General features: G+C 41.1%; 1 protein-coding gene across 1 annotated transcript in view; it reads right to left on the bottom strand.

The window, feature by feature from the left end:
- The window catches only part of SEMA3C (semaphorin 3C), a 206,612-nt gene that overhangs the window by 2,144 nt on the left and 180,698 nt on the right, over window positions 1-23,770 (bottom strand). The window contains exons 14-17 of the mRNA XM_040343452.1: window positions 21,857-21,898; window positions 17,721-17,878; window positions 15,507-15,574; window positions 8,864-8,994 (exon numbers count right to left, since the gene is read on the bottom strand). Of these exons, the coding sequence (XP_040199386.1) occupies window positions 8,864-8,994; window positions 15,507-15,574; window positions 17,721-17,878; window positions 21,857-21,898 (399 nt within the window). The remainder of the gene's footprint in view (window positions 1-8,863; window positions 8,995-15,506; window positions 15,575-17,720; window positions 17,879-21,856; window positions 21,899-23,770) is intronic.

Raw genomic sequence — 23,770 nt, 5'->3', positions numbered from 1 at the left:
GAGGTTTTCAAATGTCCAGTGTACATGAAGCCTGAAGCCTCGTACACACGTACGGGTTTCCCGGCGGACTTTTTACCACCTGAAAACCCAAGGGGAAAGCTGAGAACTTGCTCGGTCAGTCTTTCCCCCTACACACGGCCGGGTTTCTCGACAGGAAAACTGCCATGAGAGCTTTGGTCGAGAATCCCAGATGCGTGTATGCTCCCCGGCAGGCTTTCCCCATAGGAAAACTGCCGGGTTAAAAACCACCGGGAATACCGGTGGGGAAAAAAGGAGACATGTTCTAATTTTTCCCGCCGCGATTCCCGGCGGTTTTCCTGTCGGGAAAATTGCCATGGAGCAAACACACGCCCAGTTTTCCTGGCCAAAAGCTATCATGGCAATGGAAAAACTGGTCGTGTGTACAAGGCTAAAAGCTCTTCAATCAGCAAACCTCCTGCTTTCTGCTGACTGGAGAGATCTAACTCTCAGCAGGGAAGGAGTGTCAGCCCTCTACAGAGAGATCACAGGTTCCACACAGAGAGCAAGGTGTAGCATTCTGGCAGAGGCAGAATGTTCTACTCAGGCTGTGGTTGCCTTCTCCAAAAAACGAACTGTAAGGCCCCATACACACGGCCGAGGAACTCGACGTGCCAAACACATCGAGTTCCTCGGCCAGTTCAGCCCTGAAGCCGCCGAGGAGCTCGGCGGGCCGAGAGCTCCCATAGAACAACGAGGAAATAGAGAACATGTTCTCTATTTCCTCGCCGAGGTCCTCGTCGGCTTCCTCGGCCGAAAGTGTACACACGGCCGGGTTTCTCGGCAGAATTCAGCCAGAAACTCGGTCGGAAGCTGAATTCTGCCGAGGAAACTGGTCGTGTGTACGGGGCCTAAGACTTTGCACACACTTTGTTTTATTACACCTGTTATATATTTAGCTAATTTAAACTTAAATTGCAGTTGGACTTTATTTTTAAAATGGGTGTAGTGTAAAACTAGTTTCCAATAGCTGTTATGTTATGCTTGTTAAAAATATAATTTTAGGATAAATATCTTACTTTTAAAATAAAGCGTGCATTTTGACTATCAATTCCAACGTTTTTCCCCAATACATTCATATACAAGCTATTAAATGTTTAAAAATTCTAAACCAACAAAAATTCAATTTTAACAATATTACTTTTAGTAAATTTGACTGTATAAGCTAGAATGGTACATAACATAGTAAGAATACCTGTCAGCAGGTACTATTTAGTTTTATGGCTATGCTGTCTCCTGGGCTAAAAGTGAATATTAAACTTCTGGCAGCATGACTTCTACTAAAAAAAAATATGTCTATCGCTTTTTCTACAGTTATATATAAACTATTTCACTAAACTACATTAGTAACTTTTTTTTTTTACTATGAAAAATGCATTGAGTCTGATCAAGTAATTATTTTTGCAGGTCAGATTATTCACTGCAGATTACCATGCAGGGGTCAAGTCCTGGGGAAAAAAGTGTGGGAACTCCCACCCAAGATCCATTCCCCCACCAAAAAGAAAAAAAAATGATACACTTATATGCATAATTACTAAACCACATGTTTTTTTTCGATCCACTGTACCTTAGTAATCCTTTATGTTACTGGCCGCTTCCTGTATATGGATTTGACGGGTAGTGTGCGGGTATTCCGTCACTTCCTCAATGCCGCAATGTCTCCTGGGAGCTTTTGTCATTGTTCCCAGGAGACCTTCGCAATGAATCCGGATGAATCCATATACAGGAAGCAACCAGTAACATAAAGGATTACTAAGGTTCGCCTGCCCCTGACAGTGACTCGAGCTGGGCATCGCCGCTTAGTAAAGGATTGGCTCGGGCGGCTGCTCTGTCCTGCAAGGGGAACTGAGTTCCTGCTGTGAAAAAAGTGCAGGAACTCCATTCCCACGCGTTCATGCAGGACTTGAGCCCTGTTACCATGGATCACTGAAGTCCAGATAAGAGTAACTTTTTTATGATAATGTGGTGCAAGAATTGTTGTGCCCCAGGATGAATGAATGTTGAACCCCTTTACCAATTTCTGAGTGGTTCAAAAGTTTGGACAATCCAACATATTTTTTCATTTGTGACAAATTAATCTAAAATGTGATTTCTTGTTTTAGGTTAAGTTATTATTTAATTTGCCATACTGTTAAAGTAATCTGTATAATGGTAACTAAGCATAGTACACAAAATGTGAGAGTGGCCCATATGTAGTCTAAAGAAAAACTGTCTCTTTCTTCCTGCTAGCTTCTCAAATCCATGCTCTATATCCATCAAATGAAGACTGCTTTAGGCTGCTTTGGGCAACACAGACAGTCTTTCCTTCCACATACAAGAATCAAGAACTGCATTATATCAGAGATACGCTACGCCGGCCACAACAATGCGCCGATGTACGTGGATCTGCCCCTTAGTTTCTACATCATTTAGTCACTATCTAGCGCTACAACTTATATGTTTTATATATATATATATTTATATATATATATATATATATATATATATATATATATATATACAGGCATACCCCACTTATAAGTACACAATGGGTTTTATTTACTAAAGCTGGAAAGTGCAAAATCAGGCTCACTTCTGCATAGAAACCAATCCGCTTCCAGGTTTTATTACCAAAGCTTAATTGAACAAGCTGGGGTTAGAAGCTCATTGGTTTCTATGCAGAAGTGAGCCTGATTTTGCACTTTCCAGCTTTAGTAAATAAAACCCATTGTGTACTTATAAGTGGGGTATGCCTGTAGTTCAGTATAGTTCAAACCAGGGTTGCACCAATACCAAGTAATTGTCAATACCTGAAAAATGAGACCATGGTGCAGTTTGAGCCCATACAAAATGAATTGGCTAAAATCGCACAGCAAATAATCGCATGCGATTTGAACAGGACTGCAGTAAGATTCCTGTCTGAATCACATGCGGTTTCCCGCACCATTCCCGTGTAAACTAGGGCTTGTCAGTGATTTCAGCCTGGGTATTTCAGCGAAAGGTATCTGTACTCAGTATCGGTGAGTACTTGACCGAAAGTATCGGTACTCATGCTCACAGGTAAAAAAATGGTATCGGTGCAACCATAGTTCAAACACCTCTATAAGTAAACAATTCAATTGATACTTGAAAACTATTAATTACAAAAACAAGTTAAATAGTATACTAATCACATAAACATTAGATGCAACAGACAGAGTATTACAGTAGGCCTTAAAAATTTATGACAAAAGTAAAAAAAAAAATGGTACTGTACATGTTGAATTGGGTATTTTCTCTGAAAATAAATATGTAATACATGGTGTAAATTTGAAATGTATACATTTTATGTGATCATGGAAAAGTGTGCATTGCAGGATACGACTACTGACATAAGTGTGAATATCCTGACTGTATATATAGGATGATTTTATATTTGCGACCCTTCTGTACAAAGACCCCATTGTATGATAGAAAGGACTTATACGCTCAGTTTCATCACGTATTCCATCTGGTTCTAAATAATTCCCAATCTTAATGTTCACTCAGAAGATCGCAAAAAAATACTTGGACGGATTTCCCCCTGTAAAATAAGCCAGTAACATTTGTTTCTTGGCAATCAGAAGACTAATTTCCAGACAATGATGCTGACATTGTCTAGAAGGAAAGCGCAGCTGCTGATTTGGGTCATACAGTAAGGTTAACAGCTCTAAATTGTAGAAGTCCCCAAAAAAAAAACAGCTTCTATGGGAAATCAATAATAACATCAATTTAAAGCCCAATTAAACTCTCAGTGCAAATGATAGAATATTATCAGGGTGAAGCAAAATGGCTTTATACGTATTATAGGTCTCCTATTTATATAATGGTCATACCAACGTAATCTGTCCCCCCTTTCGTATGACATGAACCCCATTCATTGTTACAGTATATATCAAACTATAAAAGAAGGTGCAGTGAATGTGGCCTATTGTTGCACTTCCGGCGCCAGGTAGCTATATAACCCCTCAACCAAAGTGATAGTGAAGTGGTAAGCACTATTAGGCAGTATAAAGAAAATACCAGTGGTGTAGGTGGTATTGTTCTTAAAGTAGCTATTTAAGTTAAATGGAGAACCATCTAAAAGTATACAACCAAAGTTATCAATAAAACGTGAACTAATGTTCAAAAGATAAAAACAGCGCTGTGAGTGGATAAAACCAGCTCAAATGAAGTGATCCTGGAGGTCAGTGATGATGAGGTAGGTGATCAAAGAGTCGTATATGTGCACCAGATACCTAAAGATACACCATTAAAAGTGGATTACTCCCCCAATTGGGGTGCAGGCTTACCACAGCAAAAAAAATAATATTTTGCTCTCAGACCATCAGACTGCTTAGGCGGAGGTACTTGAAAAGCAAATATATAGAACTAACATAGTGTAATATTGCACAGTAAATAGCCCCGACCAAGTTAGATATAAAAAACACTAGTTAATATATTTGGTTTGTAAGTACCTCTGCCTAAGCAGTTGAACCCGTGCAATACCTGGATGGTCTGATGGTCTGAGAGCAAAATATTAATTTTTTTGCTGTGGTAAGCCTGCACCCCAATTGGGGGAGTAATCCACTTTTAATGGTGTATCTTTAGGTATCTGGTGCACATATACCACTCTTTGATCACCTACCTCATCATCACTGACCTCCAGGATCACTTCATTTGAGCTGTTTTTTTTTATCCACTCACAGCGCTGTTTTTATCTTTTGAACATTAGTTCACGTTTTATTGATAACTTTGGTTATATATCAAACTATACACATGGTCAATTTGTAAAACTTGAATTCATGTAGGTTTTATTTATATATATACAGGCATACCCCACTTATAAGTACACAATGGGTTTTATTTACTAAAGCTGGAAAGTGCAAAATCAGGCTCACTTCTGCATAGAAACCAATGAGCTTCTAACCCCAGCTTGTTCAATTAAGCTTTGGTAATAAAACCTGGAAGCGGATTGGTTTCTATGCAGAAGTGAGCCTGATTTTGCACTTTCCAGCTTTAGTAAATAAAACCCATTGTGTACTTATAAGTGGGGTATGCCTGTATATATATATATATATATATATATAAAACATATAAGTTGTAGCGCTAGATAGTGACTAAATGATGTAGAAACTAAGGGGCAGATCCACGTACATCGGCGCATTGTTGCGGCCGGCGTAGCGTATCTCTGATACACTACGCCGCTGTAACTTACAGCGTAATTTCCTTATCCTCAAAGAAGTTGCGCCGTAAGTTACGGCGGCGTAGTGTAATTTTGGCGGCGTAAGGGCGTGCAATTCAAATCAATGTGATGGGGGCGTGTTTTATGTAAATACGTCGTGACCCGACGTAAATGACGTTTTTTTTTAACTGTGCATGCGCCGTCCGTGGGGGTATCCCAGTGCGTATGCTCGAAATTAAACCGGAACAAGCCAATGTTTACGACGGTGACGTCATTCTACGCAAATCCCTATTCGCGAAAGACTTACGCAAACAACGTAAAAAATTAAAAATTCGAGGCGGGAACGATGGCCATACTTAACATTGAGTATGCCTCATATAGCAGGGGTAACTATACGACGGAAAAAGCCGAACGCAAACGACGTTAAAAAATGCGCCGGCCGGACGTACGTTCGTGGATCACCGTAACTAGCTAATTTGCATACTCGAAGCGGGATTCGACGGAAACACCACCTAGCGGCCGCCGGAAAATGCACCTAAGATCCGACGATGTACTAAGACGTACGCCTGTCGGATCGAGCCCAGATGCATATATAACAAATATAAATCACCAGATATGTGAGGTGCAATCAAAAGCAATAAAGAACAAATGTAAAAAGTCCAAAAGGTCATGTGTAAACTGGGTGAAACTTGAATGGTGATTTCAACTGGGTGAATAATTCTTGAGTGAGGAGAGACCATATGATGTTCCCACACTTTAAACGTGACACACACTTGTGACAGAACCACCACCGAATCCACAGAGGATTAGCAGACGTGTTGAACACTAAAAAGCATACGCTCAGAGGGTCAACAAAGCTTGATATAATCAATGGATGTATCAACACAAGATCCAATCTTCAACGACAATAACTGAAAAGTCCACCAATCAAATGGAGAAGATGTAGGATACTTGAAGATGATGACCCATAGACGGTCAAACCATGAACCCGATATGGTAGCAAAGAGTTGAACAGAAAACGCACATAGTGAAACACTGTAGGCAGTGAGTATTTAATAATAGATGGAAACACTTACATGAAAAGTGGAAAAAGACACTTTATCTAATGTGTGTGGCAGCAGTGGAGTCTCCTAACATGTTTTGCAATATGTTGCATCGTCGATAAGCCTATATAAATCGTTGCGCACCGCACACCCAGGATTAAATCGGGAGGGAGCGTTGAGTCAACATCGGAAGAAAAGAAAAGAAGGCAGAAGGCGGCAAAGAAGACCAGGCTGGCCGCCGCTATTAAGAGAGATTCAAAGAAGATAGCAGCGGCCAGCCCTGAAGAAGGCACCGGAGAGCGAGCGGGAGAAGATCCAGGGAGCGCCGAGACGACACCGGAGAGTGGAGAAGATGGAAGAAGACCCCCCGGAGAGCGGAGAAGACCCCCGGAGAGCCCCGGAGCTGACTAATCAATTATTTTATAACCCTGTGTTGTGTGTTCATTTTATTGACACTTTTCCTCCAGGTGAATGGGTAGGGGTACGATGTAATCCATACTCATTCACCTAGGGTGGGGGGCCGGTATCTGGGGGTCCCCTTATTAAAGGGGGCTCCAGATTCCGATAAGCTCCCCCCGCAGACCCCTACAACCAACGGCCAGGGTTGTCGGGAAAAGGCCCTGTCCTTATCAACATGGGGACAGGGTGCTTTGGGGTGGGGGGCCGCAGGGTGCCCCCCTGCCACAGAGCACCCGCGGCCTGGTATGCCTGGCACCCACGGCCCACGGCCTGGAATGCGGCCTGGTACGGCTCAGGGGGGGGGGGGTGCGCTCGCTCGTCCCCAATTCTTTTTCTGACCGGCCGGGCGGGGTGCCTGGATACGGGTCTGGTATGGATTGTGGGGGAACCCCCACGTCGTTTTTTCAGCATAGGGGTTCTCCTTACAATCCATACAAGACCTAAGGGCCTGGTATGCTCCCGAGGGGGAACCTATGCCCGGTTTTTGATGATTCGTACCAAACGCCACGGCTAGAATTGGCAGGAATACAAGTCGGATCCCCGTCGCTTCTATGTCGGCTTTTTCCCATCGCCGCAAACCGAGAAAGGGAGCAAGATTGACACAATATCCCGGTCACCTACTGTACCCTGGAATGTTTGGCCTTGGTACAGACACAGAAGGTGGCACACAAAGGCTAAAATGGCAATTAAAGGTTAATTTCCCACATTTGTGGCTTTTTAAATCACAATTACTGTCTGTGTATAAATAGTCAATGAGACCTGCGTAACAAGGTAAGGAAACTTTCCAAAGATGGAAAAGGATATAAAAAGATATCGCGAGCCTGGAGTGTTTCAGAGAGGTCACGGGTGGATCACCCACTGGTGGCATACAAAGCTCAGAGCTTCCAGCTGGTATGTCTTTACAGCGCCACTGATTAGCCATTTGCAATTTTTGTCAATGATTTTTATCTATATTACCGGGCTCCCACAATACATTACAGCCGCAAGCAGTTCTAAAGGAATTTTTTTCCTTTAGAAATCTCATTTTGTTGTGGTACTGTTATAAATATGGGAACAACGCACTACTTTACAGGCAGACTAAGGACACCCCCCATGCACAATATTTAAAGGAATATTACATTTTTATTGTTTCACTTTAAGCATTATTAAGATCACTGCTCCTAAAAAAAGTCAGCTTTTAAAACTTTTTTTGCATTGATACATTTCCCCTGGAGCAGGACCTGGGTTCCCAAACACTTTTTATGGCAAAAACACGCATGTAAGGCCGAGTACTCACGGCAGGACATGTCCGATGAAAACGGTCTGCAGACCGTTTCCATCGGACATGTCTGGCCGGGGACTTCTGTTCGATGGCTATACACACCATCGAACAGAAGACCGCGCGTAAACAATACGCGGGGCGTGTCCGCGGTGTCGACGCGTCGATGACGCGGTGTCGCCGCGACAATGACGCGCCGGCGTGGGCGGCCTGCCTTGAAAATGCTTCCACGCATGCGTCGAAGTCATTCGACGCATGCGAGGGATGGCGGGCGGCAGGACATGTACGGTAGGTCTGTACAGACGACCGTACATGTCCGGGCGGACAGGTTTCCAGCGGACTGTTTTAAAGCAAGTCCGGGAAACAGTTGTCTGCTCAGAAACGGTCTGTCAGACAATTGTTTGCTGGAATCCTGTCCGCGCGGCTGTACACACGAGGGAACATGTCTGCTGAAATTGGTCTGCCGACCAGTTTCAGCAGACATGTTTGGTCGTGAGTACGGGGCCTTAGCCTTTAAAATTAGCACTTTTGATTTTTCATCTTTGTGTCCCATAGACCTTAACGATGTTCACACAAATTTTTTGCCTGTTCGCCGGTGTTCGGCTCATCCCTAGTGGGGACCCAAACAGTCAGTAAAAGCCATGATGGGAAGTTAGCAACCACACAGAGTTGGCTTTCAAAAGGAGAACATTTACAGGGTTCAGGGCAGGTAACAAATACTGATAACAAAGATAAGACTTTTGCTTCCCCTGATTTACCTACTCTGCCCCCATTAGAATGTCTACAGCTGCCCCTCCTCTGGGAATGCTTGTGGTTAGCCTGTGAAATATTACTTTGACTTTATTTTTATTTGGTTGGAATATACTGAAACATTTATAAATTAGTCATCTTTGTTGAGCTGTATATTGCAGGACCATAACTCACCTCTTTCCTTCTGTCATTATCCTTCTGAAGCAGCCATCTGACAGAGGCCTGTGGAGATTTTGAACTGCACTCCAAGAAAGTTGTGTTATTTCTTACACCATACTGTACAATTTCTTCGGTGCTCCTGTAGCCTTATAAGAGTGAAAGAGAAGAAAACACTTCAAACCATGCCAGAAACATCAGTTTTTCCAAATCTGTTAAATATATTTAGCCATCTTGGACACAGCCAAAGGAAAAAATTAAATATAGCGCAGCCACATCATTGGGTGCAAACCATTATGAGCTGGACAGCACCTTGATCTGTGGGCATACATCATCAATTATTACTGAACCATGACTTTATTCTGCAATAAATGAAATGTAAAGTGAAAAGCCAGGGGATTGAAAATCGGAAACTATGCTTTCTATTTTCAGATTTTGTGGTGAACAACATTAACAACAGTAATATTTTCCTTTTTAAATTGAAACACTATCCAGTGAGTTGTAAAATAACGTAATTCCATAAAAAATGCCCAAAAAAAGTTTATATTTTTCATTAAACTGTTGAATATTTTGTGGATTTTGGAAATAGTATACTACAGTGGTTATTATGTCTTTTACAGTGGTTAGCAGTAGGATTATTGGCTTTTAGACTTTTGCATTGACTTACACTAAATATAGTAAGTGGCAACTGTACAGTCTACAAGCATTTGTATGCATTTCACTTGACCACATGAAGGAAACTATTCATGTGTACTAAGTTACACTTGCTTTATTTCTTATTTAGTATTGATGGCAAATTTGTGTTAGCAGTAAAATTGACAGCTTTAACTTACATTATAATTGACTGTAACTGCACATAAGCAAAGAGTACATGTGACATGTGACATGTCAGCTGCATCTTAAATTAGAATTCTAAAAATAAAAAGCAATTACTTATCTTGCTTTTCCGGCACACTGATTAGATATTTACTGCCACTGAAGTCATTCAACTTTAAGCAGACATATACTTAAAATCTAAAGTTTGGCTGTCTTTCAGAAAATCATTAACACGGTTTAATGTGCCAAAAAAAATCAGTAAAATGTACCTTTCACATATAATTCCCATTTATAAGCAGGAGAGAACTTCTGCACTTATAACAGTGCCAGACACTCTGTTTTCTGGCCTCACAGGAACCTATTAATGATATCATTGATGATGTCAGAAGGAACCAGGAATACTGCACATAGCCATAAAGTGCTGTGGAATGGATGAAAAAGTGGGCCTGAGCACAGAAAATGCCATATCACAACTGAGTTGCCGGGGTCTAGGTTCACTTTCAGTGTCTTGCTGCATCATACTTGATAAATTGGGGGAGATTTACAAAAACCGGTGCACTCAGAATCTTGTGTAACTGTGCATGGTAGCCAATCAGCTTCTAACTTCAGCTTCAGTACAATAAAACCCGGAAGCTGATTGGTTTCTATGCAGAGCTGAACTGGATTTTACACTATACAGTTTTAGTAAATAAACCCCACTGTTTGCGTATACACTATATTCTTTATAAATCCCTTTGTATGCACTTTGTTTCCACATAACTATATATATAAAAAAAATTTTTTTATAGTATTTGCAAACACGCAAAAAACAAGTTTTCTATTCTTTTCCTCCTAAATACCCAAGGCAGGGAGACATTTTCCATTATAATAGACAAATATTCTGGCTAAATGTTGAAAAAATTGCAATGTGGTATACCTAATTAAACGTAGTTAACCTGTGTTCACCAGGGGAGGTCAACTGGAGCTCTTGACATTACCAATGGTAACACATATTATCTTGGTAATCTGAGGCCACGTACACACGGTCAGTCCATCCGATGAGAATGGTCCGACGGACCGTTTTCATCGGCTCATCGCTGAAGCAGACTGATGGTCTGATGTGCGTACACACCATTGTTTCAAAAATCGATCGGGTCAGAACGCGGTGACGTAAAACACACGACGTGCTGAAAAAAACGAAGTTCAATGCTTCCAAGCATGCGTCGACTTGATTCTGAGCATGCGCAGGTTTTGATCCGATGCTTTTGTGTACTTACCATCGGTTTTGACCTATCTGTCAGCCGTCCATCGGTTAGATTTTAAAGCAAGTTCTCTTTTTTTGACCGAAGGACAACAGACCGATGGGGCGTACACACAGTCGGTTTGGACCGATGAAACTGAACTTCAGCCCGTTTTCATCGGTTTGGAGCGGTCGTGTGTACGCGGCATAATGCTACTGATGATTGTCAGAGACTGTACATATACGTACAACAGGAGAAAACTTTAAAAACTGTAGAATTGCGACAGAAGATTATATGAGATTGCTGAATTGCTACAGGAGATGGTCAGAGACGACAAGCATACAAGATGAGATAGAATAAAAAATAAAATGTATCCTTGCACTTGGTCTAAAACTACTGAGTGCATCAACTGAAAAAAACCTGAATACCAGACTTGAGTTTCCTTTCCTGAAGACGCCTACTATGGGGAAACGCGATGGGTGGAGCTGTATCTGTGACATCATCCCACACGCATACGCTGGCAGGTCTGTGCCTGGATATGTATATACCGCTTGTTGATTTCTTTATCATGTTAATGGAGCAGTAGTTTATTAAACGTTTTTATCTTACTGCACTATGAAGCTTCTCCAATTCTTTACTCTTTAATGGTACATACGCTTGAGAGTGAGACTTACGAGAGCTGGCTTTTGAATTTCCTTGTACTGACACCATTGCTGCAACCTGCCTGTGGGCTCATCTGCGTAGCTGGAAGCCTGATGATGGAAGCATCAGCTCTATGCATTGAAAAGCGCTTATGATCTCCTTAGGCCCCGTACACACGACCAGTTTCCTCGGCAGAATTCAGCTTCCGACCGAGTTTCTGGCTGAATTCTGCCGAGAAACCCGGCCGTGTGTACACTTTCGGCCGAGGAAGCCGACGAGGACCTCGGCGAGGAAATAGAGAACATGTTCTCTATTTCCTCGTTGTTCTATGGGAGCTCTCGGCCCGCCGAGGTCCTCGGCGGCTTCAGGGCTGAACTGGCCGAGGAACTCGATGTGTTTGGCACGTCGAGTTCCTCGGCCGTGTGTACGGGGCCATAGATTGAGATCATTCTTGTCCAGTAAGAGGCTCTGAATGTGGATAGTCCTTTGAACACAGGAGCACCTGCCTTTACAATTTTGGGAACTGAGCACTGTACATTTATGAACTTTCTTATTTTAAAATTTTGATACATAATTAAGGATTTTCATATGTTATGATCCACTATTAATTTGCAAGCATACAGTATATGCACTTATGTATTGCTGGAGTATTACTTCACTTGTATTGCTTATACATTTGTATTGATATTCTGATTATTTATATTTGAGTTGTTTCTGATGTTGATTTTGCCAAATATTTAAAGGGACATGCACACTTTTTCTTTTTTTTCATTTTATACTACATGAGATGTTCAGAGACTACAAAAATAGAACTGCAAACATAATGCTGGAGATGGTCACATACTAGAGAAATACTACAGGAGGTCATCAGAGACTGTGGATCTACTGTAAGAGACAGTAAAGGCTTAAGAAGTACTAGAGAAGGTAATTAGAAACTGCAGGCATATCTTTAGAACTGTAGATCACGGCCATCACTGCCCCTTTACTTCCATTCTGATTACTGACTACTGGGGTCAGAATGCCACACAGTTTTTATCAAAGAACTTCAAGGACACCATGAACATATACTAAGGGAACATTGTGTATTTGCTTTTTCACTAATAGGTGAACAAAGGCGTACACTCTGATATCAGCATGATATGTTCATGTCCGCTGTGCCAAGCTGAAATCTTTAGGGGGAAGTAACACAATGTTTTTTTTAATTAAGTTAACAGTTTAAGAAATAGCATAGCCTTAACAGCACTTCCATGGCTGTGCCAATTTAGACCTCACATCCTTAGCATACAAGGAAAATACAGTACAGTGCCTGATGCAGAATAACAGCAAAATCTGGGGTAGAGCGTCTTTTTTTAAATGTTTAGCCCCCATTCGCACCTTAGCTGAATGTTTTTCAGACAATTTTGAAGCATTTTTTTATGTGTGCAGACATCATCTTGCACATAAATGCACACTCAGACATTTTTGTTTGGGTGAACGAAAATCAGTTTAATCTGTGACATCATATGTAATTGTCTTCCTATATCTTCTCCCTGGTTTGTGATGTAGTGTTGTTTTCTTTTCTCAGAGCTCTTGAGCTATGGGCACTATTTCATGTGTTTTGGTAGCAGCTGCAGCTAACTGTGGTGTGCACCTCAATTATTTTCCTTAATTGGGCATCCTGGGCGGGAAGGGATGAGGAGGAGGAGCAGAGGAGAACAGTAGTTCAGATGCAAAAATGCTTGCGTTGCATGTTTACAGGAGCCTCCATTAATGTCTCTGGGGCCAGGAGTGAGACACACCCCAAAAAAAAACTAAATTTCAAGATTCAAGCTTCAAATCAGTGTAGAGATGTAAACAGCCACAATAGAAAATAATACGATATTTGATGTTAAGTGTTTTCATGTGCAAGGTAAATGCATGAAAAAGCACAACAAAATGCTCAGGGGGGAATAGGGGCTAAAATGTATGTTAAAGTGATATTAAAGCCTTGTTTTTGTTTAAAAAAAAAACATAACAATCATGGTATACTTACCTGCTCTGTGTAATGGTTTTGCACAGAGCAGCCCAGATCCTCCTCTTCTTGGGTCCCATGCTGGCGCTCCTGGCTCTTCCTTCCTGCTGGGTGCCCCTACAGTAAGCAGCTTGCCCTGGGGACACCCAAGCAGGCACGCTCCTGAGCCGTGGCTCTGTGTGTCTCCATTCACACATGCAGCTGTGGATCGGCCCTGCCCCATTCCCTTTGCAAAGGAAGTTGCACAATGGAAGGGAAAATTGCCTTAGCTTAGTGGATAAGGTAAAGCTTTTGCTGACATCCATCATCCTACCATATGCAAGCAAATATACAATTCTCTTGCATGTGATGGATATTCAATGCAAAGTAAAATATTTTGCTAACGTGAACACCTTATTTGCCTTGCACCCAAAAAGAATCAAAAAAAGTTAATGGTCAGGGTTCATATGCACATTAGGCTCACCTTGATTCATGTTTAAATTCACTTTCAATGTCCCAAAGGCCAAGTTTTTTTTTTATGGAACTCAATAAGAGTCAATGGTCAATGTAATTAATTGCCTCTATTGCTATTTTCTCTGTATTATTGTAGCTGTACCTTCAGCATTGTCTCAATAAGCGTTTAAAATTTAGCACTGTTGACCACATTGTCTGTACGCCCATCTGCAGTTTTTGGTGTGCAAAGAGGCAGAGTGTTGTTGGAGTACAGAGGCCTGTCTGTATTTCAGTTCATCCACCATCAGCCTTGTCTCCTACTCAGAGCTTTTTTTCTCAGAAAATAGCTGCAGGAACTCAACCGCGACCCGTTCAGATTTCAAAAACAGTAGAAGGGTCTTAAAGGGGCATTAAATACCAGAATTGCATTACATACAGAGTGCAGAGTTCAGGGGGTTACACACAGAGTGCAGAGCTGTCACTTGTAAACACAGAAACCAGACTTCTGTGTTTACAAGTGATTGTGGTGAGCAGGCACCAAAGGGTCTGAGCCAAAGGTGGTGGAACTGAGTTCCCCCAAGTTCCCCCAGAAAAAAAGCCCTGCTCCTACTATTCGGACCTCCACAGCGTCCAAAAGCAGCGGAAAGCATTCTCTAACTGTGCTGAACACTCCCTCTCTCATTGTCAGCACATGTCTACAGGAACAGAGCGTAGAAGGTGGCCTGGGAAATGTCATTCACTGCTCACATCGCCATACAAGTGCTGGTGACCTAGACCATTTGGCTGCCTCTGGCTTTTTTCACCATCCGTTGGTATTTATGGCTATCATGTTTAAGATGTGACTCGCAAAAGTTAGTGTTGTAAGTGAAGAAAAACTAGTAATAAACATTACATGTTATAGAAAAGTTGTGTAGACTAAATTACATTAGATACCGAAAAGTGCTTTGAAACTACAACTAAAGACTCGTACACATGTTCGGTTTACTTGGCAGGAAGCCGGCAAGAAAACTGCTGGCAGAGCTTTATTGCTGAGTATACCGAGCGTGTGTACGAGGCTTTCAGGTTTTGCCCAGAATCTAGACGAGAAAAATAGAGAACATGTTCTCTATTTTCTAGTTGTGAGATTCTCTGCAGTTTTCCTGCCGAGAAACCCAAGAGTGTGTATACTTACCTGGTCGCCATGGAAACCCGCGCATGCTTGAAATTACTTTGACGCATTCGTGGTAGCTTCCTAGGCATAGGTAGGGTGCAGCAAGATGGTGACGACGGCATCGAATGTGACGAGCGCATGCTCTTCGTATGCCATAATGTCACCGCGTTCTTGCCTTTCAAGAGAACCGCGGTTCTTTTGAAAATAGAGTTTGTACACTCGGTGCGGCAAGAGACTCTTGCCAAAAAAACAATGTTTTTTTTCCTGACGAAATTCTTGCCCGTGTGTACAGGGCTTAAGTCAGTAAACCTTGGTTGAGGTAGTGATTAGCTAACCAGTGGAAGTAATGTAAATTATTATTTCAACATAGAACAATTATAAAAAGACAAATGAAGACAATGTGTTATGCACCTTTCAAGTTATATCCACGGCACTGGGTAACTGGATTTCCATGTTTTATGTCCTGTCTTCTACTTCTTCTACAACACAGAAAAAAAAGGCAAGATTTATTTATATTCTATAAATATTTATTTTTTTGCAAAGTCACATGCAAACATAGTTACCAAACCTCAGTAAAACTTAAGGTACTTTTGTTGGCTTCCTATCACTTACAGCTACAGCCATTATGGTTAAACTTTAGTCACATGGCCACAGCTGGGAGCAATTATTGTGAATACTGATGCGTAAGCTGCTGTGGTATGATAGCCAAGCACAGTGGTACAAATTAATGGAGCAGCATGTTTTGGCCGTACAATGTGAAAACTGATATTTCGACACATATTCTCTGTTTTCTTGGTACAGGCTTCTTTAAAGGATTGGGGGCTTAAATGTAGGTGTCAAATATAGGGTTAAGGCTAGAAAGGGAGATAAAATAAAGTATTAGATTTAGGATAAGAATGCGTGTTAAGGGCTAGCCCAGTATGCATGTGTACCGCTGTTTGTTCAAGAGAAGCCGGTCTAACAACCAGCTTCTGTCGAACGGTCTTGTTGGAAAACCAGCATTCGATTAGAACTCTCAGGCAATGGCTGCAAGCACAGATCAGTGTATTGTGATGGGGGGGAGTCCAGGGAAGATCCATGCTTCACACAGCGTTGCGTTGGATGCAGGGATCTGTGAGTTTTTTTGTTTTGTTTTTTAAACCTGCTGTGCTGAGCACAACAATAAAAATTAAATTCCAGTGTATACCCAAGTTTAGGATAAAGTGGATGTCACAATGTAGAGAATAAGATTTCCTATCATCTGTGCCCAGTCTTGCCACACAGAGTTAATCCAGCTCTGAGCAATCCTCTTTTTATTGTTCAGGGAAATAAAACAGACTTCCAGATCAAAACCAAAGTCCTTGCTTGAGTGACAGTTTATTTACATATCTTGTGCACTGCTTGCAGACATATACAGCTTCTGTAAAAAGTGCTCAATTCACATCCCCCTCCCCTCTTCCCTCCAGCTCTATGTATATTCTGATGGCTGTTGCATTTTCTCATGGCACTGAACTGTGACTCACCCCATATTTTGAAAACATTTAATCAAAACACAGGGGAGGGGATGTGAATTGTGCACTTTTTTCAGAAGCAAGGACTTTGGTTTTTATCTGGAAGTCTGTTGTATTTCACTGAACAATAAAAGCTGATTGATCAGAGCTGGATTAACTCTGTGTGGCAAGACTGGGCACAGATGATAGGAAATCATATACTGTACATTGTGACATAAAAAATAAATAAAAAAATGTTTGGGTTTACATCCACTTTAAGTGTGGAGGATTAAAATTCTGGTTACAGCTTATTTTGAAATGATAGGTGACCAGGTAAATGGGTTCATGTAAAGATTAGAAGGTGGTAGAGTTAATGCTTTAGGAAAGGACTCATGTTTTAGTTAGGTGGCGGTTGGAGTGGAAAATGTGTGCTTGTATAGAAACTGAAGCTTGGTGCCAAGTGTACTTCACCACAGTCCTGGAATCAAAATGTAACATATTAAATATTCTTAGAAATTTTAAGAAATTAGCTGTTACTAGACATTTAGTCCCACTTCTCTATAGATACACACAATGAAACAGTACGGGGTCGATTTATATATAAAAAAAAATTCTCAACATTTGCGGAAGCATAAGAAATCATTTCCATTATGTTTGTAATATGTGTTTTAGTTTCCTTGTTGTGAATGTAACAACCCCTAACATTCCATCCCAGGAGAAAAGTAACTCATGAACATTTGAACATAAAAGTTGATAGGCTAAAAACATTTGACCAATTGCTTTATGATTAGTCTGAAAATGTAGATAATTCAGTAGAGGGGTAGATCCACCCAAATCTCTTAAAGACCCCATCTTTCCCCAAATCCATCATGAATAAGTACAATCATGTTATATAGTAATTAGAGAGAGTGCAGGTTAAGCAGCATGGTGTCTTCTTTTTTTACCCGCTACTTCTGGTTTCTCCATAGGAATACTTTAAGGTAACGGCAAAGAACCATCACAGCACTAGGTCTCAGACCGATGTTATAACTCCTTAATCTTATAAAACTGAGTTCATTGTTAAAACGGAATGATGATAATTTATGGAAACTGGGTTATACAATATTTACATTGATCATAATGTTGCTTAGGTGCATATTACCTTCCAGATTCTCACCTTTTCCCTGATGGATAAAATCTGGAACAATCTTTTCCATCCCAAGCACAGTAGGGATCCCTGGCAAGGCAGCAGTCGGCACATGCAGATCCATAGATATGGCAGCGATGTAAAGATACTTGGGTTACTCCCTCTTCTGAACTGACATATAGTTGTTGCTGTTAATAAATAAATTGGATTTTTAAGCAAACCTTGTTTTACTATGGCATATTAATAAAATATAGCTGTTATAGGACAGCTTGTTTCCATGTTCATCAGCCCTTATCAATTCATAAAAAAATAGATAACATTGTTCAGAGGTTTGTGTTAAAGGGACATCGGCACTGATAATCAGGGCAGTGTCTTGATTGTCAGTGCGGTCTCAACATTGCCCACCAGAACTGCCAATCAGTGCCCACCAGTGCTGCCAATCAGTGTTCATCTGTGCTGCCCATTGTGCCTCTTTTTTATTGGTGGAAGAAGGGTATTTATATATGTGTGTAATTTTTGATACGTTTCTCCCCTGGTAATATCTGGATGAACCGTGCGTTAAAGTAATTTTTGCTGTAATATTTGGCAAAGTCATTACTATATCTTTAGACAGGTCTGTTTTTTCGTGTTATAAAATAGCCACTGTCATTCTCTGATGTTCTTAAAAGCGTTACTCTGGTATTCATCTATCAAACCTTCAAATTGATGACACCCCTCTCCCAACAGCTCAAGTTCCACACCTTTGTAAGAATACTTGTCTATTCCTAATCCAATATTTGAGCCAAATGTATCTAAAAATAATTGTGAATAAGTAAAGTATTCCCACTACATATGACATATGTTCTAACAAGACCATTGTGATATGTATGTACATTGTATTATGTTTGGAGTGACAGTGAGATTTTTTTAAGCAAATTATGTATATGCTTGTATACAGGGGCAGACTGACAACTCATGGGGCCCCCGGGCAATAGAATATTATGGGGCCCCTGGGCTTACAGATGGCCACCATGCCAGGAGGCAGTGCAGAGGCGGGGCAGCTAAAATCTTGGGATTTTCACATCAAAAGCATGTCGGTTTCGGACATATCAGGGACAGATGTAAAAAAAAACACAGATTTTTACATACTGTCCCTGGTTTTACTGAGCCTGGCAACCCTGATGGGGCCCCCTAGTGGCATGGGGCCCTCGGATAGTGCCCGAGTGCCTCAATGGTCAGTCCGCCCCTGCTTGTATATATGCAAAAAATAAATATAGTTAACTACATGTAATGGGGTGGATTTACTAAAGGCACAGACAAAGGAGTTTGCAAGTGTGGTTACTCCAGAGCTTAGTAAATGAGGGTGATCTCTGCTTGCTTCCACCATCTAATCATGTACAAGCAAAAATTATTATTTTTTATTTTCCTTGCATGTGATTGGGTATTCTTTGTAAAGTAAAGTGAAGCTTTACCTCATTTACTAAGCTCTGGTGCAATTTGCAAATTGCACAGTCTATTTGCCTAAAGAACTATGAGCACAGCTATTTTTCCCGTCAGTTTTTTTTTTTTGCCATCTGCGTCCCATTGGAAGATGTATTCTACTACTTCCCTGTGGACAACCCAAAATTTGAAATTTTCTTTTATTTTTACTTTCAATGATAATGGTAAATAGGACAAATATAGAGGTTTAATCTCCCTAATGGTGGCACAGACAATAAAAACCTGACAGTATTCTAATCCACTTCTACATAAAAACTAAAACGAGTTTTTCCTTTAATTATAATTATACTAAGTAAATCAACCCCAATGATTTCCCTATCTCCATATTTAGCTTTCTATGCATTACTGTTCAGAGAACGGATCCAAAAAAACACAGACTACTCAAAATTGGAGATTATATTTTCACATTATTTTACTCCTTCATGCTGACCGTATGCAAATATGCAGCTTTGGCTTGAAGGGGTTGTACCGGGGTGTTGCCTGTAGCTTTTTTTGAGAAAACAGACGGCTTTCTTGGGATGGCAACCAATGCGGCTAGCAGCTGCTCAGCTGTTATCCCAAGGAGCCGGAGGGGACTCCTGCCACCTTGCGTAGCGCGCCTCCCACCGGGAGGCCCGAGCCACCAGCCGGAACAAGCCCAAGACCAGCCGGCTGGCCCAAGACCCGAACGAAGCTGGAATCGGCTTTGATCGGGTCTCGGATATAGTAACCCGGAAGTGATGTCATAACATCTTTTTTGGTTTATGGAAGACTTAAAGGAACCAAATTTAAAAAAAATGACAGCCTTCAAAACAGTCAAACTTGGCATTTTGAATGCTTTTAAGTGAAAAGGAGGGATTTGGGGTCTTATAGACCCCAGATCTCCCCATAGAGAGTACCTTTCACTGACTATTGCTGTCACAAGGGATGTCTATATTCCCTGTGACAGCAATAGAAATGATCACGCAGAAGCAAACACATACGTAAATGTTAACGGTTTTCAAACCACACATGTGAGGTATCGCCGCGATAGTAAGAGGAAGAGCAATAATTATAATTTTTAAATCGTAGTTTGCCGCCATTCCACGAGTGTGCACAATTTCAAAGCATGACATGTTATGTATCTATTTACTCAACATAACATCATCAATCACATTATACAAAAAAAAAAAATGGGCTAACTTTACTGTTCTTTTTTAAATTCATGAAATTATATTTTTTCCAAGAAAACTGCGTTTGAAAGACTACTACGCAAATACCTTGTGACATAAAATATTGTATTGTCTAGGTTCTCTGCTAAAAAAATACATATAATGTTTGGGGGTTCTAAGTAATTTTCTAGAAAATAATACAAGTTTTAACTTATCAACACATGTCAGAAAAAGGCTTAGGCATGAAGGGGTTCAATACTGCATACCTGGACCACTACTTAGTTGCTGCATGCATTTCATTATTTATTTCCTTTTATGCATTGGCTTTAACCCCTTTTCATGCTGTATTTACTGATAGTTTTGAGCGTTTTGTGGCAAATACCACAGTGAATTGACAGTTTCCGGGTCTCATGCGATATTTAGGGAAATGTGTCCGGACACCTAAATGCCACATGTGAGATGCTTTTGTGGATGGAGCCCAATATTCTTTATATAAATAGCCAGCAGGAACTAGTTCTCTATTCTGACAGTTCTTTCTCAAAGTATATATAGATAGCAGCTGTGGAAATGCAGTGTAAAAATGTACTTCCTTCACACCTTCTTTTTTTCCTATTGACTGAAACATTTTATTGATACACAGTATATTTTTACAGTATTTTAAGATAAAGAACAAATATGTTTTAACAAGTGAAAATTTAAAACTACTCTAGTAATCGTAACTGACACTAAGTTTTAAATGTGCCTAAAATGATATGTATATTTTCTATCAAAAGAGGAATCCAGCCTTCTGCTACCAAAAAACATCTCCTTGTCACTCCCAAACACCCTCCCTCCTGGTCTTTTTAATTTACAAATGTATCTTTTTTCCAATGTTCTAGCTGGTCCAGTGACCTCACAGTAGCTTTCCTTTCTTCCTGGTGGTGGCAATCATTCCTCTAGGACTGAGCAGCACTCATATAATAACATATTCTGGAGTACTGCAAGCCTAGCCAGCAAGATGGTGCTCCCCCTAGGGAGTGTCTAAAGAAAAGGCTGGGCATACAGCAAATAGGAACAAAAATATGGATCTTGTTCTGCCCCCAGAGGACTGCTGGAGCTGGGCCAAAATGGGAAAGCCAGGGACAGCGATGGGGTGTGGAGAGGTTAATTTAAACATGGCAATGCCTTTTTAATATGGGGTGAGGGAAGAAAAAGCCAAAAAATAATAATAATAATGTATTATAATATAGCTTAGGGAATTAATTATTTTCAAGCTCAAACTGTAATTATAGTCTTACAGTTATTGGCAAAATGGATTTAATCTGTCACTAGTCTTCATTAAATAAATAGAACCTTAGAGTTGTGTAACACTAAGCTTGTGGCTACAGCTCCCATTTCAAGCACATAAAATTAGATAAAGCTGTGCTGAGAAAGAGCCATACATGGAATTCAGAAACATCCAACATCAAGACAATTAATATGACTTTCATGCTACACAGTTCAGCTGCAAGTTTTGTACACCTCGTAAAAATAAATGTGTATCCCAAGTTCAGTTTGAGTCAGGTTAAAGAGCATTACCTTTTTTGAAGAAATCTTCATTGAGGTTACTGGAGCTTGACTCTAAAGATTGAGAAAAAAAACATTCTAGTGAGAAATAAAACCACATGTCAATAATTTTCTAAATGAAAGGAGGTTACATCCCTATCACTACAACTTTAAAATAACAATAATAGGCACTGTGTACTCATATGACAGTAAGGGATCGTGCACATGGGCCTAATAAAATATGCCTATGAATCTTGCAGCCAGAAGCTGGCTACGAGATTCTGCATAAAATATTGTCTGTATGCTATACATACATGTTTCTTCTTTCTTTTCTTTTTAACATTTACATGCATGCAAGCACATGTTGCCAATGTGCACTATTAGCTGCTGGAACTATAGGGGGCTCAAGCCACCCCCATCAGAGAAATAAAAAATTGGAGGGGTCATCCCCAAACTGTTCCTACAAAGTTGGGAGCATGACATTTTTCAAAATGTCTTGGTATGCTGACGTCTTAGGCCTCGTACACACGACCGAACATGTCTGCTGAAACTGGTCCGCAGACCAGTTTCAGCGGACAGATTCGACCGTGTGTACAGCCTAGCAGACAGGTTTCCAGCAGACAAAAGTTTTAAAGCAGGCTTTAAAACTTGTCGGCTGGAAACCCGTCCGTCCGACATGTCCGCTGGTTAGTACACCTAACCAGCGGACAGAAATCTCCCGCATGCGTCGAATAGATTTGACGCATGCGTGGAAGTATTTTACTTCCTGGTTTGAGGACGTGGCGGCGTCAACGTCACCGCCACGTCACCGTGCTGTCTGTCTGCGGGGATTTCGGTTTGAGGTGTGTACAACCATCAGACCGAAATCTCCGAGCGGACATGTCCGATGAAAACGGTCCGCGGACCGTTTTCATCGAACATGTCCCCTCATCTGTACGGGGCCTGAAGGGTTCCCTTAACTGGAACAAAAGGGGCAAAACCCAACCCCTGAAAAATAACCCCACACCACAATCCCACCCCCTCCACCAAATGATTTGGACCAGTGCACAAAGCAAGGTCCATAAAGACATGGATGAGCAAGTTTGGGGTAGAGGAACTTGACTGGCCTGCACAGACTCTCAACCTTAACCCGATAGAACACCTTTGGGATGAATTAGAGTGGAAACTGCGAGCCAGGCCTTCTCATCCAACATTAGTGCCTGACCTCACAAATCCGCTTCTGGAAATATGGTCAAACATTCCCTAAACCTAAACCTTGTGGATAGCCTTCCCAGAAGAGTTGAAGCTGTTATAGCTGCAAAGGGTTGGCCAACTCAATATTGAACCCTACGGACTGGGATGTCATTAAAGTTCATGTGCGTTTAAAGGAAGGTGTCCCAATACTTTTGACAATATAGTATATCTACAATGGGCATTAGCTTTGCCCACACAGTGCTGGACTAAAGGACTCACTCAGGGCCAACGTATTAATGGTGTGTATGCAACAGCCCAGGTGCTGCTGGCAATACACTGTTGATATTTATGTGGTCCTGGGCAGCAGTGGCCAATAGGGTACATTTGTGCAGTACACATGTAAACATTAGCATAACTGTACATGCATACATCACAAACTACACCAATGCGCTCCTCCCAAAATGTGTTTTTTAGGTGTTTACGTCCCTGAATACCGCCTGAAAGCAACATGTTTGGTACAGTGTGCATGAGCCCTCATAGAGATTTACCCCACTGAAGTATGCAACCCACAGAGTCCAATAAAAACTAAGCATAGATGATGTGACAGAGGCCCCTCTGATTATCACTGGCAACAATCAGTGTATATAACAAGCAACTGACACTGATGAGTTGATTTGCTAAAGATGTAGAAAGTTCTTACTTTGCAAATAAGATTAGTACACAAAGTAGGCTATAGTGAAATCCTCCCTATCCATTTGAAGAGCAATACAAATC

Source organism: Rana temporaria, chromosome 3 (assembly GCF_905171775.1).
Source record: "Rana temporaria chromosome 3, aRanTem1.1, whole genome shotgun sequence".
NCBI lineage: Eukaryota > Metazoa > Chordata > Amphibia > Anura > Ranidae > Rana > Rana temporaria.
The sequence above is the reverse complement of the archived record's forward strand: the minus strand, read 5'-3'. Positions and strand labels throughout refer to the sequence as shown.